The 17,734-nt window shown below is 26.4% G+C and overlaps 1 protein-coding gene and 1 pseudogene across 1 annotated transcript in view; both read right to left on the bottom strand.

Moving 5' to 3' along the window:
- Nucleotides 1-4,057, bottom strand: part of LOC111641599 (enoyl-CoA hydratase domain-containing protein 3, mitochondrial-like) — a 10,098-nt gene extending 6,041 nt beyond the window's left edge. Inside the window, exon 1 of the mRNA XM_023387784.1 lies at nt 4,007-4,057. Coding sequence (XP_023243552.1) covers nt 4,007-4,057 — 51 coding nt within the window. The remainder of the gene's footprint in view (nt 1-4,006) is intronic.
- Nucleotides 4,058-4,816: 759 nt separating this feature from the next.
- Nucleotides 4,817-10,668, bottom strand: LOC111641598 (annotated as a pseudogene).
- Between the last annotated feature and the right edge of the window lie 7,066 nt (nt 10,669-17,734).

Below are 17,734 nucleotides of genomic sequence, written 5' to 3'. Positions count from 1 at the left end.
CAGACGGAAAAACAAAAAATATCGTGTATCCACAAACACTCCAATAAATAAATAGAATTGAAACGACACTTTGAAATGTTTTCCCGATGAAAATGAATAATAATAATAAGTTTCAATAAAAATGATAAAATGTAAATTGAATTTTATCATAACGAGTTTTCTTGAATTTCCTTTCTTCTGAGATCGCAGCAATGCGCGACGGGCAAGCTAGTAAACTTATAAAATGTAAAACTATATATAAATGTAATAAATGTTTATAAACTATATAAAATAAAATAGAACATTTGAAAACATACAAAGACATTGTCATTTGATACATTGACATTGACACAAAGACATTGAAAAATTTTATCAAAACATTTTATAAAAATAACAACAAAATTTTTAAAATTTTCTAAATTGTAAGTCAATAATTTTAATTCAAAATTTCTATATAACAGGAAAATATAAGTTTTGTCAGGAAATTACATTTAAACTATTAGCATAATAAATAGTAATATTTTTATGAAATGTCAGAATTGTATACTTAAGATTATTTTACATTTTGCATGAAAAAATAAGTGAGGAAGTCAATGAGTATCAATATTCTTTACAAAAGATAAAAATTCTTACTTTCACTACAATAGCTATAAATTAAAACTGATGAAAACAAAAATTATAAGATTTATAAAACAAAATTCAAAAAATTGTTGGAATAATATTGTTCATCAAAATTCATATTTGTTAACTTACTGGTTACTTTTGTTTTTCTGTATAAAATTAATAGAAATCAATGCTTAATAGAATTAAGTGTATCCAACAACTTTTATAATGACAAATTTGTAAAAAATTTGTTAAAAATCATTTTCATTTATCTAAACCCTCTGAAATAATGTATAATCAGTGTTGTAATTTAAAGAAAATAATTTGTAATAAAAACTAATTAAATATAGTTGTTGTTTTATTTTCAAAAAATATATATACATCTTAACATTTTCATTTTAGGCTTTCCTAAAAATAAAATATATCATCATTAAATCTGGAAAATTATAAATATAAAATCATAAAAAGAATATTACTACTTTTTAATAAATTTTTGGAAACCATTTTATTTGTCTATACAAAATTAAAAATTAATTTAATAATAATATAATAAATATTTAATAATAATGATGATAATAAATTGTAGTTACCTGTTTCTAAATAGGAAAATGTATCACACAAGGGACATTGCACAATAAAAAATTCATGGTTAAGCATGTGTATCCAATCTCTGATGATTTTGGTACCCCCACTCTTTTGCATTGAAATACAGAATGTTTATGTTATATATTTCACCAGTTAAATCTACTAATGTTTTCTTGATATTTCCCCTCTTAAAAAACAAATATTTATATTTTAAATGTAGTTCTTTTAAAATATATAACATATATTTTTTTTTGTAGATCAAATATAGGCAGTGTAATTTATTACAATATTTAACATTTTTTTTGTTTACATTAGATAAATGAATAAATCTTATATCAGGATTAAAAAATTTATAATACCAAAATAATCCTGATTTGTCATGCTCACATACCTTAAATTCCTACATAAAATTCTATTATATGTTCTTCAATCTAAAATATCCAAAGTTGATAAAAATTCCTTTAGTTGCTAAATATTAAATTTACATTAATTATTAATTTAAAAATATAAAGTACATAAATATATATTTTACAATTAAAAAAGGAAATTAATTCATTACTATATAAATTATATTATTTTTTAATTAGAAATCTTTAACCAATTAATGTCAAAATACAAGAATTTTGTGCAAGATGTTTCAATGGTTTCGAAGAGTGCAGATGTTGAAAGAACATGTATAGTTTGCTCTAATTATAAATATCAAAAAGTTTCTACTCCAAGTGGAAAAAAGCTATTACTAAATTTCATTCTGATGAAAAATCATTATTTTATCCTGTCTGTATACATGCAAATTTTGAATCAATTTTACAAAAAGTTTCTTCAAACATAGTAAATCAAGTTTTACTAAAACTATTGAAATCGATAAACCTATATGTTATTCAATTATTCATTTGATTTTCAAAAATATACTTACTAAACTATTTTCAAAAATTTGAATTATTTCTATAAATTCAGAAAAATTTAATAATTTGAATTTAGATTATTTTAAATTTATTGAGATGTATCATTTTTTAAATTTTTCCCTATCAATTTTAAATGAAAATTTAAAGAATGCAAATTTCAATTTTCCCACTTTTAACCTATGTTTCCACAATAACGAAAATAAAGAATTATTCAAAAGTAATGGAATTTTACCTTATTCTTATTTTAAATAAAACATGTTTACCATCGAAAAAATGTTTTTATAATGAATTATCATGAGAAAACATTACAAACGATGATTACAATCATGTTAAATTAGTTTGGAAATAATTTCATTGTAAAATTTTTAAAGATTATTTTAAATTATATCAATCTGTACACACATTATTATTATTATTACATAATATATTTCAAAATTTTAGAAAATTTTCTAAAATATAGTGGATCTAAATTATAATATTTTAGACTTTATATTTTATATCCATTCCATATTTAACCTGAAACTACAGATTAAAAATAACAAAAAATTCAATTAGAATTGTTTGATGATATTAATATGTATTTATTTATTGAAAGTGGAATTCAGAGGAATAAGTTTATCAGGAGAAAGATTTGCAAAGGCAAATAATCCTTTAATTCCAGAAAGTTATGAAAAAAATATCCCAATTCCATAATTATATTCTTTCCATAGATGCAAACTATATGGATTTGTAATGAGTTCTTATTCACTGATAAATCATTTTAGATAGTTGTCCAACAATGAAATAAATGTATTAGATATCCCAAATACATCTGATAAGAATAATATTGGTTATATTTTAAAAGTAGATCTTCAATATCCTGAAAATTGTCCATGATAGACAAAATGATTTACCATTAGCTACCAAATATATTAGTATTCCATGATTTATCATCAAAGTATCAAAAATCAGTATTACTAAATTAAAGTTAAAATATAATAAATTAATTCCTACACTTTTTGAGAAACAAAACTATGTAATACACTACAGAAATTTAAAGTTTTTTCTAGAATGTTTAATAGTACCAAAATTCAGAGAGTACTAGCATTTAATCAAGATGCACGGCTAATAATAAAAAAAGAACTGACAAATGATTTTGATAAGTCTTTTTTTAAATTAATAAATAATAGTGTTTTTGATAAAACTTGTCCAAATGTAAAAAAATGTTTAAATTTAAAAGCAGCCAAGACACTGGATCATAACTATCAAAAAATCCTTGTAGCAGGTTAAATCCTAATACAGTAGTACCTCAGGATACGAAATTAATCCGTTCCTAAACTGAGATCGTATCATGAAAATGTCATAAGGTGAATTATTTTTTCCCCATATGATTACATGTAAAACCAAATAATCCGTTCCAACACAAAAATCACACTCAAATTAAAGCTAAGCAGTACCCTGAAAAAAAATAACTTTAGTAAGGAAAACACTGAAAAATGCATTTTGTAGTTGTAAATGTATAAATAACCCATAATAGAATAATAATTGATTAAAAAAATGTAGTTTTATTTGCACTTTACCTTTGAGGATAGACAATGGTGGAGGTGTAAACTGGTGGCAGAGGAGAGGGAAAAGGGAAATGATACTAAAACTTAACTTACATAACATAATGTAACAATAACTTAACACTAATTTTTTTTTTATCTTTTCTGTTTCATATATTTTTTAAAATTTTTTATTCACTGCTTTTTGCTTTCTTCCCTTCACTTCCACCAGCACTTTCACTAGATAGAAGTCACTTGGAAAAATATCTATCCAAACAGGTTTGGCTTTGCCTACTTTTTAAAATGTTTCTAAAATGACTTAGGCAAATGTCATTAAACTGAGCAGCAATATGGCCAGTGTGAAATTTTTCGATATGTTTCTTTTCAATAAAATCAGTCACTTTCTGATAATACCTCAAGATTTCCTTTATCAAGTGAGATCCTTCCATGACAAAGCAAACACATGGACTGAGACCGATCATGGCGGTGGCACTGCAAACTAATGTATCATCATATGGTGAGTTTTTGTTAATACCATGGAGCAAAAATATGTTTGAATTTCATGTCGTATCCTGAAAATTTCGTATGCTAAAGCGTTCGTATCCTGAGGTACTACTGTACAAATAAGTTGTACTTACTTACTATCACAAAATTACAAGTATATAGTTTAACATAAAAAAATGCAACAAAAATTCATTATATGATAGAGTTTCAGTTTAACATGGTACTTAAAATATTCCTTTGTATTTTCATTATAAAATTAACATTTACATCTATACTATTATAATTTGCAATAGCACCATTGTTACTTTACACAAAGAAAAGGGATTTTCCATTTTGCACTAAATTGTGACTTCATACTGTATGCATTATGCATTTAATTTATTATCAAGAAAATTATAAAAATTAAACAGAAATAAAAACAATTGTTTATAACAGATTTTATTGAGAGAAGATCATGAACATCTTTAGAATACTAATTAGAAGAAAAAAATTTGGATCAAAGATGATGATAATAGAAATGATTTAAGATTTTCAAAGAAATAAGAAATAAGAAGTAAGATTTCATATCTTATTTCAGATTTCAAGATTTCATTCTCTTATTTCATAAGAAATAAGAGAAAAATAGAAAAATTGTTTTATGTGATAAAAATGAAATGTTATTTTTGTTCATTTGTCATTGATTAATAAAAACTGGCACATTGTAGCCTATTTTTCTATTTTTCACTTNTGCTTACCACATTTCAAAGCATCAGTGCCATTTATTGCAAGACCAGTAAATAACATGTAAGATGACATTTTTCTTGGTACTGCAAGAGCCACTACAATACCTGGAGTTGAACAGAAAAGGCCAACAGAAGCTCCTGGTGTAGAAAATTTTGAATTCTCTGATGCAATAACAATATCACATGTTGCAGCCAACTGACATCCAGCAACAGTAGCTAAACCTTGTATCTGAGCAATAACAGGAACTGGAACTGTTCTAATGGCAGTCATTACTTCTGTACATCAACGAAATATTTCTTCATGATAATCCTTTCCAGTATTGGCTCTCAATTCATTTAAATCATGTCCCGCACTGAAAACTGGTCCAGATTGCTTAAGCAAAATACATCAAATATCTTTATTGTCAATATCTTCTAATAAATCAGATTTCAAATTATTTAACATAGCCAAAGATAGTGCATTCCTAAAATAAAAAGATATATTTTTGTTTTCTTTCAAAAAATTCATAGCCTCATATTTTAAAATATTTCTTTCTTTTTTATTACAGTTAATAGTTTATAAAATGCATTCTATAATATTCTGGATATTTCATATGTTATATCATTAAATGTAAATGGCAGTTCTTTACATAACTTAATATACTCTTTGAGAAAAATGAGTATCAAGAAGCAGACATTGAAATCAAATTAAACTTCACATATGCAATGGGTAATGAGGATAAAAATAACTGATTGCAAATATCATGGCAAACTTGCTGTTAGTTAAGAATAACTATACAGTTTAGTGTTAAAGTTATTATTCTGTAGCATCCCCCTTGCATATACACATCAGAAACACAGGCTAATATGGAATCATATTAATGATTTATACTGTCTGGCAATAGATTTTCCTAATGATTTTATGGACTAAAGTGACCATGTGGCTTGGCCAAGATAGAAGAGGCTGCAGGACCCCACTGGAAGGTAGTGAAAGAAGTAATGATGATGTGTTCTGAAATAAGGGAAAGGAATGCAGAAGCAGATCACAGAAAGCCTTTCTTAACTACAAGGAAAAGTATTGACATAAAGATGTGCTCGCCAAACTTAGAACTGTCTCAAATTCTTAACAAAGATTAAATTTAATTTCTATTAATTTATAAATATCTACCAGTATAAATCTAATGGTGACAAAACTAATCAATGAACAAATGATGAACTGTCATTTACATTCAATGGAAAAATTTATGTTAATCATACATGGATATCTCATCCAATTAAAAACCTATTTATTTGATTATGATAAAAATAGATATCAATAAAAAGTGAAACTTTTTGCTTTTTTCCTTGTTTAATGCTTTTTTTTAAAATAACTTATCACTTAATGTTAATGTGTATCTTAAAATTATGTACACTGATTAATTAAAATTACTGAAATGTAAAAAATAAATTTAAATTTTTTTAACAAGATAAAATATTTAATTAAATTCATTTCATTTATAATTACAATTTAACTTTACTGAAATGAGTTTAATGTTTAAGTTCATAAATAAAAATTGTATATAGGTTGATTTCCTAAAATAATTATTTGTTTTAATAAGATTTTTTTGAAAATTTAACAAAGAAATTTCATGTATTGTATTTTTATTACAGTACAGCATCGTTTATCCGAATCAATTGGGAACTGGGGTTGTTCAGATAACTTATTTTTCGGATAACCAATTATGTACAAAAAATGTATTAATTTATCCCGTGTTGAAATTTTTCTTCGTTGCGTGTCGCTTCGCGTTGAATTTTCGTCGATGTTAAGCCTAATGAAGACTATTGTATCATTAAATTATTTTTTTATTTTGTACAAACAAAATAAATATATTGAAAAATATAAAAACAAGAAAAAATTATACTTCAGAAGTTAATTTAGTATCAAAAACGTAAAATATTTGAGTAGCCGAAGACATAGCCAAAGATTACAGCGTCACAGCACTGGCGAAAATTTAAATTTGTCGACTGAAATTCCTTCAGATAACCGACCTTCAGATAAACGACGCTCTACTGTATTTTCAAAAATAACAAATAAATAATTTTCCTTTTTTCAGATGTTTAAAAACAATATATATATATAAAATGAAATAATATTTTGAACATAATTACCTTTTCTTAGGATTATTAAGTATTATGGTTTTAACTCCATTTTCTTTTATTTTTAAAGTAAGATTTGATTGAGATCGAATCAAAGACTTCCAAATATTTTTGTTTAGTAAGCTGAGATATTCTAAACAACAGAAACAAATTTACTGTTAGTTGATATTTCTTTTGAAAAAACATTTATAAAATTTAATCATCTCAAAACAAATTAGAAAATATCAAATGGAAAAATAACATAAAAAGTATAAGAAGATAGCAAAAAATTAAATATCCTATACAAATATGTATGTAGGTCTACTGTGTGTTTAAACAGAAAAATTACATTATAAATTTACGAGACTAATTAAGCATCATAAGAGAAGAGTTCAATATTCTTTCAAAAGTACTAAATATCAATCATTGTAATTAGAACATTTTCAATATATATCATTATTGAAAATATTACATTTTTATTCAAAAATTAGATATATGTTATACAAACCAATGATAAATTACAAATTTCTTTACAAGGAACTAGAAAAATAACAGTAATTTTGCTGATTCTCAGAAATCTAATCATATTTGATTTAATATAACTAGATTTCAGCAAACGATATTATTCAGATTTTCTAATTAGTACAAATTTATTTTTAAAATTTTAAGAAATATCTTCAAATAACATGAAAACTAGTTATTCAATTACTAGATCACACTTTTAACTATAAAATGTTTATCTTTTAGTGCTATCATTGCAAAAGTCAAATTAATAAAATTTATGAATGAAAGCAATTGCTACTATTACATAGTTATTACATAGTATTACTACTATAACTACTACTATCTACTAATAGTTGTTATAACATAATGCATAGTACATCATGTATACTTATTATAAATGTATTACGTTACAAATTCAAACATAGATATGCATATACTAATTCCAATACTAAATTAAAATATTATACATTACAACAGAATATTTGTTTAAAAAATTCTGAAAATCCTTGCTTTTCAATTAAAACTTTTTTTCTAGTAATAACACCAGTACCAGTTACTAAGTAAATTTTCTCTTTTTGGTTTATAGAATTCAAAAATCCAGCAACAAGTTGCTTAACTTTCCCTGCAACATTTAAAACTGTGTGGTGCCATCTATTATATTTTATAATTAAAATCTTTATGTATCTNACAACAAAATTTTTAAAATTTTCTAAATTGTAAGTCAATAATTTTAATTCAAAATTTCTATATAACAGGAAAATATAAGTTTTGTCAGGAAATTACATTTAAACTATTAGCATAATAAATAGTAATATTTTTATGAAATGTCAGAATTGTATACTTAAGATTATTTTACATTTTGCATGAAAAAATAAGTGAGGAAGTCAATGAGTATCAATATTCTTTACAAAAGATAAAAATTCTTACTTTCACTACAATAGCTATAAATTAAAACTGATGAAAACAAAAATTATAAGATTTATAAAACAAAATTCAAAAAATTGTTGGAATAATATTGTTCATCAAAATTCATATTTGTTAACTTACTGGTTACTTTTGTTTTTCTGTATAAAATTAATAGAAATCAATGCTTAATAGAAATAAGTGTATCCAACAACTTTTATAATGACAAATTTGTAAAAAATTTGTTAAAAATCATTTTCATTTATCTAAACGCTCTGAAATAATGTATAATCAGTGTTGTAATTTAAAGAAAATAATTTGTAATAAAAACTAATTAAATATAGAAGTTGTTTTATTTTCAAAAAATATATATACATCTTAACATTTTCATTTTAGGCTTAGTCAAACATCAGTTTTCAAACACCTCAGTTTTTGAACAATTGAGTTCATAAACAGAATTTAAAACTCATAATTGTACCAATTGTTGTATGATAACTTGATGAGAGACAAGATGGTCAACACACTAACTTCACACAGAACTTTGNTATCACACCAATGATAATGGGCACAAATGCTCAGAAATCAAAGTAAAAAGCAGCTTTCCAACTAATTAAAGATAGAAATACAGTATTTGCAAAATATGTTATGAGAGATGATTATTGAGAAAAGTGAAACAGAATTCAAAAAATAAATGAAAACTAATGAAAATTTTTACAAAAGTTGCATTTAGCCCTTCGTATAATTATATTAATTAAATTATCTACAAACATGAGGCAGATAATAGTAAGGGCTTATCACACCAATGATAATGGGCACAAATGCTCAGAAATCAAAGTAAAAACATTTAAAAACAAAAAAAGGGGTGTACAATAAAAATGACTACATAAGTATGGAAATGAAAAACCCAATCTTTGTTTCCTTACTTATGTAGTCATTTTTATTGTACACCCCTTTTTTTGTTTTTAAATGTTTTTACTTTGATTTCTGAGCATTTGTGCCCATTATCATTGGTGTGATAAGCCCTTACTATTATCTGCCTCATGTTTGTAGATAATTTAATTAATTCAATAAAACTTTATTCCATGACAGTTATAAATCTAGTAATGCAAAAATAATCTGAAAATGAATTTTAATAGAACAGCAGCTGGAAGAAAACTGTATCATCAAAAATAGCATAAAAAGACTGGAATTTACTTGTTTAGGATTTTAAAATTTTCACAATACAAAACTAAAATAAAAATTTTTGAATTTTTGAAAACTAAATTCAGTATTTATAGAAATAAGTAAGGATTCTTTTTACTATTTTGGATTTACAATATTCTTGACATAGATTTCCCTCTCAAAAGCAGGATTCAGTCGACTTGTTTTATTTTCTTGATAATCAACTCTTATCATATACATTCAGCATTTCCATCTTTTATCTGCAGGAAATTTGATACTGATTTCATTGTAGAATATCTTTAAATCTGTTCCTGTTTCTATATTTCTTTCACTGCAATATGAATGTATTTTCTTAACCCAATAGATAAAATGTTTTGTTTGCATAATTTCACTTTATTTTATTGAAGTTTTATTAAGGGTTATTTTAATAATGATTTTTTAAACATTTAATTGAAAAATTCAGCAGCACATTATAGTTTCACAGGGCCAGGCAAATATGAATTAGGCAGTCCCACATACAGTGCCAACTTAACATTTTTCTTTGGACTGTGGCATAGCATCCTGTGGACAAAACAAGCAATTACCTGGGGTCTCCAAACTAATCTTTTATAAGAAAATATTTTCCAAAAGAAAAATGTCCAAAGTCAACATAATAAAATGGGCTTCCTAATTTGAATTTGCCACACATAGGCACAAAGTTATAATGCATCAGTTTTCAGGGAATATATTATTATTAAAGATTGGTTTGATGATGCTCCAGTCAATTGCCCTTAGGATAAAGTGCCACTGGATTAATTAATGTTTAAATATTTACTGAATTTCTCACATCTAACAATGTATACTATGAATTTATTTTTTTAAAAATTTTATTAATCAAATTATTAAATAATAAAAAAATGTTTAGGATATACAGAAATAATCATTTAATGATTTTTCACATGTGGTTCGTACGATTTACGCAATTCTCACGACACGATTTTAATCTACAAATTTTACAAAATTCCTCGAGCTTCGATAAATACGGTATAATTTTCATTTAATTCAGTTGTGTAATTTTACAAAATTTATCAGTAATAGACATAACCTACTTATCCTTCGACACGCAAAACCTATACTCATTTGACTTAACATTCTCCCTTCCACTTCGTTACTTATCAATTAACGTTACACGTGCTTACGAAACTCGTCGCAAACGCCCCCTCTAGGAATTGGCTTAAAAATCTTTCAATATGTCCCGTCTCGTAAAGAAAGTAAAGAAAAAATAATATTAATTAAAATCTAGGCTAAACTAATTATTTAAACATACTTAAAAAATTGTTTTAGATAGCTTAAGTTATTATTTTGAATATATAAGCATAATATTCTTTTATTATCTATATCATGATTTCAATATATTATACTATTTCATTTAAAATTTGAACACATAAAAATTAATGGTTCTATAATACAGTATTTCGTAAGAATACGAAGTGGATCGCTGGCCGAAAATTTTAAGAAAGTTCGCGTATTTTACGTTTTTCTTTTTAATTTGAAATATATGCTGTTTGATTTAGCATTACAAATATTTATGTTAAATCTAATAGTTATTGTTTAGTATATTTTTATTTTTCATTGTTAATTTTTTAACTCCAAGACAGCCGCTTTAAGTGTATTACATTATATATACTGTTATTGTTATATATTATAATATATTACATAATATACAGTATATTATTATTGCTATTTAAGCTAAATTTGTCAAATTTGCAAATTTTAGATAAAATAAGAGAAAGATTATAGGACTGAAACTTCTTCTTATAATGTAAAACCACTTGCAGAAGAGGTAGAAAAAAGAAAATACTGGGCTTTTATTAAGATGAAAATGAAGAAACTACTGATTGGTAGTATTAAGTGACCACTAAAAAAGACTTCTTTTTGGCACTTTGGTCGATGCCCAATATATTACAATTCTTAATACCGAATATTATGCTATAAAAATTTTTTTAAAAACTAAAATCGAGTTGAATGGTTATTGAACTCGATATTTTTTACAGGAAAAAAAAACAGAGTTCAGTAACCATTTATGCTTGGATTTTAGTTTTCACTTTCCCAGCTGTTATGTATATGTTACTGTGAATGACCGATATCTGGCGAATGTCAACATTCTCCGGTGAATGTCAGCATTCACACAGTCGTTTCGTGTATGTACGAAATATTTGCTAAATATCATCATTTCTCACTTACACCGGCAAATGTCGACGTTCAGCATGCACTGATGGTGAATGTTGAATAAAAATATTTTTATTACGTTAAGACAAAAATGCAACTTTTTAATATGTCAAAATAGGAGAAAGCTTAAGTAACGGCACATGTAAAAAAACTGTTGAGCCTAAAATGAACAGTACGTTCTAAATCATTAAAGAAAATAATACAATAATAAACTTACAAATAAATTATGTAATTGATGTTGTACAATCATATTTATTGCAATAACTTAAACTGTTATGGCACTTTGAGTCCCTTGCTTTTACAACTGCATTTATTCGTGGAACACCTCTTTTTGCAATAACAGCGTGTACAGTCGACCACCCTATAACACTGTAGATAATTCCGTGTTATATGAATTCCATGTTGTACGAGTCACTTAGATTTTACAAATACGTGTGTCGGGCTGTGAACGGCTCACGTATTTGTAAAATCTAAGTGACTCGTACAACATGGAATTCATATAACACGGAATTATCTACAGTGTTATAGTGGGGTCTACTGTATAGCCTTACCCTCCACTTTTCGAATTAGCTGTAACTGCTTCTCTCAGCGATATTTCTTGAGAAGAAATCTCATCTATGAAAAGTAACTTTACTTTACAAATTACGAACTGATTACGTTATTACGTGATTACGAATTGATCTGTTAATGGTGTCTTTTATTCAGATATTGACGACGTCTTACCGACGACCCCCTCTCATCCTCCGTTACTCGACCTGACTAACCGATCCCCACCTCACGGGATCAAAAGAACAAAAACACCATTTAGTGACAAAGTGGGCGATTTCCACCAAACCGTTGCCGGGAAAAGAGGTACGATCTTGTCTTACCTCTGACTACCCACAAAGGATTTGGAGACAGACTGTCGCCTCTCTGTCGACATCGGCTTTTAGGGTGTCGTTTCGACCTCCACCAAAGCTTATCTGTGCTTGTCGACATACACCGGCGATTGTTCGAATGTATAATAATATAACCAAATATTCGGTCTTTCACCGACGTATTTTGTATGTGTCGACATTTACCGGAGAATATCGACATTCTCTAATTTCGGTCTTTCACAGTAACATATACATAACAAGGGAAAGTATTGTATCAAATTTGACTTTCCGAGTTTTTTGCAAATCTCCACATTTTAACACCATCAAAAAAGGTAAAAAAAACTGTTTGTCTATATTTCGCTTAATAATATCTCAGGATGAAATGAAGATTAAGAAACGAAATTTGGCATTGTGGCTTGTATATGAGGGATATTGATGCTATTAAATTTTGGTGGTGGAAGGTCGAGAGGGTGGGGAGATAGAGTCTGTCAAGTATCTCCAGAGGGGAGGACTTAGTAAAGATTTACACCCTTTTTTTCATGAAACTCATCCCTATCCCAAATCAAACTTTTTGCCATTTTATAGTAATTAAAAAATACAAATTTTTTATAAGAAAATTTGATAACAGATGGCGCCACACGCAATTTTATTTATTGTTTAATAATACAGTATAAAAGTTTTAGGGAAAGTTATGCAAATCTCGTTGCTAGATATTTTTATAAATATGAAAAGTCTGTAACCTTTTTCAGAGCTATACAACAGTTTATATACAGTTTGTTGTCCCTAACAGTATCGATGCTGAGAATCAATATAAACAGAGTTCAGTAACCACTTATGTCTGAATTTTGGTTTTTTATATTTGTCAAAAAAAAAATTAGCCTAACTGAAAATTTTGTTCTATACAGTTTTTTCAAATTCGAAGCTGACTTTTATACATAACAAAATAAAAGCATGAATAAAGTTAATATATTTTTAAAAAACATTATAAAGACCAATACTAAATTTTAAGAAATAAATTGACAAGTTACATTGCAAACTAAGCCAATCTAAATTTTGTAAAAAATGTGAATCTAGTTAATATGATTTTCGTAATGTTTTATCTAAATCAGTATAAGTCATATAAATAAACTGTGTGAAAGTATAAATTTCCAATAAACTAGCAAAAAATCTTTTCATGCCAATAAATGAATTGAATTGGTGGAATAACGCAACGCAACACTTGGGCGATCTGCCAATGGGGTGTCACCCGAGAGGATTTTTATGAGAAACTGATCCTATTTAGGTGTTACAAACGTGGAGAAAACTCGGAAAACTCCACATGGCCAGCCCGTTGACGAGACATGAACCCACGACAAACTACAAGTGTTCGGTGGTTTTATCCTCACTGCCACTGGTGGGCTAAATAATTTATATTTGAATGACCAAATTTTAATGTCTTGGATGATGAGATGTAAACAATAATAAATGAGGCTAATATACTGGAATATAGCCTATATATATAATAGTATTTAATCTTTGCAGATATTGCTTATAAAAGCTTTTTAAAGTATAGTACTATTATTGTGAATTTACACATTCTTTTGAAATGCAAAGAATAAACAAAAAATACTTGAAAAAACATTTCTGAATTAGCCTTTTGTAAAAACAAAAAAACAAAAGAAATATTGACAAATTGTCAAATCTGTCAATAGTCAGCTTGTGATTGGAATAAGATTTTCATGCTTAAAAGATCAATATTCTAAAAATTAATTATTAAAATTTTTAAATGGATAACTCATGTAGTTTTAGTGAATAACGAAATATAGAATTATCACTCTGATCAAGCAGTTCGATTCTTCTAGCATTATGCTTTTATATCAAGATAAAGTTTCTATTGCTGATGATCGTGTGCTTTGCACATTAACATTTAACATTTATAGGAACCGTGTGTTTTTATTTATTTATTTATAACAAGTTCAGCAACTCAATTATTTTCTGAAGTATATATAGGGGAGACCGGGGCAAGATCGGCATGTTAAGCTTTACTTAAATTTTGTGTAATAAATACTGCTGTAAACTGAAAAAAAAGCCTTTGCATATTGTCTATTGGAATGTTAGCTTACTATAGAACTGGTTATAATCAGTTTGGAAATAAAAATAATTAAAATAATTACAACTTTACAAGAAGAGAGAAATTGACGAAGTTGCCCCGGGTATAGGNAAATTAATTTAACTGCAACATTGCAGACATTTCAAGTCAGTTTCAAATGGAAATTATTGAAGCTAACGAACAAATCAAGGATAAATACAAGGAAGGAAACTTAGTCAATTTTTACAAATTTTTGAATGCAAAAGAGTTTCCAAATATAAAGCAATTTGCTTGTAAATTTATTTGTATGTCTGGGACTAACTATATGTGCGAACAAACTTTTTCCAGGATGAAGTATCTGAAATCAAAGTACAGGGCAAATTTATCAGATGATCATTTGCAATCACTGCTTATAATTGGTGTTTCAGATTTTAATCCCAACTTTAAAGAAATTCTTTAATAAAAAACACAGTTCTATTATTCCCATTAAAAGTTGCATGAAATAATTTTCTAATTATGTATAATTTAGCCATGTTTGTGTAGTATTGGTGTATTTGTAATAAACTGTAAAAAATAAAATTCAATGCTGCCTTAGTCATAATGAGATTTTTTAATTCACATATTCACATGGCCTGCCACAAATGTATTTAAATCCCAATTTGGCCCTTGCAGCAAAAAGTTTGGACACCCCTGATTTAAACAATTAAAAGATCAGTTAAATGTAAGAAGGCATCATAATAAAAGATACAGCCTAACAACATAATGCAATCTGTATTAAATGCTAATCTCAGGTAACCAGCTATGAAGGAATGTTTTCATCCTGTTTCAGGACAACTTCAGCTTCCTAAAGCATATAAGCCACTGTTCAAACTGAATCAAGTTTTTATACCATTTTTGATGGATCAAGCAATTTTTAAAACTACATATTTGCATTCCAATTTATAAAAACAAACTACACACGTGCAGTATTAACTTTACTACCCAGATCAGTTATAAGTATTAAATTTTAACATTCTTTTTTATATCAACTACCTTCAACATTCTTCTGTCCTGCAAGCATTTAACTATATTCTCCTAATTTCTTGTTTCTAGTATTCCAGTCTATCTGATGTCCAAGTTTTTTTCAAGTCCTTTACATTAATGATGTTCAGATGCTTTTTCAATATGTAAACATATGTAATATGTAAAATTAAATATTGTTTATCTGTGAAAAACAGTATAAAACCTCAAACTTGGTTTGAACAGTGGCTTATATTCATTAGGACACTAAAGCTGTCCTAAAACAGGACAATGTTCCATTGTAGTAAAGTTAAATAATTGGCTACCTGAGATTATCATTTAATACAGATTAGAATAAGGAGCCAGAAATGCACGAGATGATAATACATAATGCAATATTCTTGCAAGCTTGGAATTTAGGATTAGGATGCTGCTATCTTTACAGTAATGGTTTCCAGCCATTGGTATGGTATACCACAGCAGTGATATGCCATACACTTCTCATAGATGTGCTATAAAATTTCAAAAAAAAAAAAAATCATTAAAAATGCAGGTTATGAATTTTGTGTTTTGCTTATACATATTTGATGAAACAATGGCTTTTTGGTATGCCACCAAAAATTGTAAGTGTGTCAATAACTCAAAAAGGATGAGAATAATTGCATTAATTTTCATTTTTCATCAATCATTGTTTTGCTTCTTCAGTATTTTAGAAAAGCATATCAAAATCATATTCAAATGATCTATATATATATATATATATATTATATAATTAATTTAATAAAATGTAAGTTATTAAAATTACACACACATACAAACATATATACGCAAAGGATGGCCCAAAAGTCATTTAAACGAATTTTGCTTTGTGTATTCGAGGTACGTTTATGAATATGAATCTTAATTGAGTTTAAAACGATCAATTTATTCTACGGAACTGATGGAAACATGATCAATTATAAAGTTTACAAGTTGTAAAATATTTAAATAAGATTTTATAATGGTTAATTGAATTTTGGGCCACTCTGTATACACATACACATATGCAATTTTTTAAAATTATATTTTATTAGATTTACAAATTTAGAAATTAATACATACTTTCTTAAAACCCATTCAACATTTAAATTAATTTGAAATTAATTATTGATATAAATACGAGTACTTTTAAATTCTATTTGATTCATGCATAATCTTATCTATATTTTTGTGTCTGGTGAAGAATTTAATCAATGCATTTCGTAAGAAATTATAATAAAGATATATTTTTTTAATGTTTAATATTTTTATGGTATGATTACTATAAATACAATTAAAATTTAATTTTCTTATAGAAAAAGTTAGACGAAATTTAATTCTCCTTTGAAGACGATGCGAAATGTTCTTGTTTGTAACTGTCATAGTGAAAATCACGTCCATGATTTATTATTAGATGGCTTTTTAGTAAATCCTCTTAAATTCTTTTTGAAAATTTAAGTAATGAAAGTAGTCTACAGAAAATGCTTAGCTTACCTAATAATACATTACTATGATTTTACATAAGAAAAGGGCTTGTAATTTATAATTTGTGATTAAAATGTTAATTAAAAACTATAAATTGTAATAACATTTTATTCATTTTGTTCAAACATTATTTGTTAAATTCCTAAATATCCTTTGGCTGTTTAATGAATAATGTCAATAAGGAACTAAGTGTACTTTATAAATGTACTTAATACAGCTCGAAATAATTAAAGTTAATATTATGGTATATAAATTATCGATATAATAAAGGTTTACTTTTTTATTAAATTTATTCGTATAAAATATTAATAAATTAGCTTTGAAATTTTATTTTTTAAAATTTCGTTTAAATTAATATATGAAACTAGACATTATAACTTCATTTATCTAAAAAAAAATAATAAAAAAGATTGGCTAAATTATTATAGTTATTAAGCACAGATGTATTGCTTGACAATTCAACTACGCTTGTTGGAGAACAATAAAAACACTACACTCAACAAACCACCAATAAAACTCAACTGCCTAACCTATAACCAAAGTCTCCTTTTAATTTGTTTTTAAAAAAAAGCGCTTGACAAACTTGCCCCGCATGCCGAAGTTGCCCCGGTCTCCCCTA

The sequence above is a fragment of the Centruroides sculpturatus genome, unplaced genomic scaffold, assembly GCF_000671375.1.
Source record: "Centruroides sculpturatus isolate CEXI.00-Female unplaced genomic scaffold, Cexi_2.0 scaffold1555, whole genome shotgun sequence".
In the NCBI taxonomy this organism is placed as follows: domain Eukaryota; kingdom Metazoa; phylum Arthropoda; class Arachnida; order Scorpiones; family Buthidae; genus Centruroides; species Centruroides sculpturatus.
The sequence above is the reverse complement of the archived record's forward strand: the minus strand, read 5'-3'. Positions and strand labels throughout refer to the sequence as shown.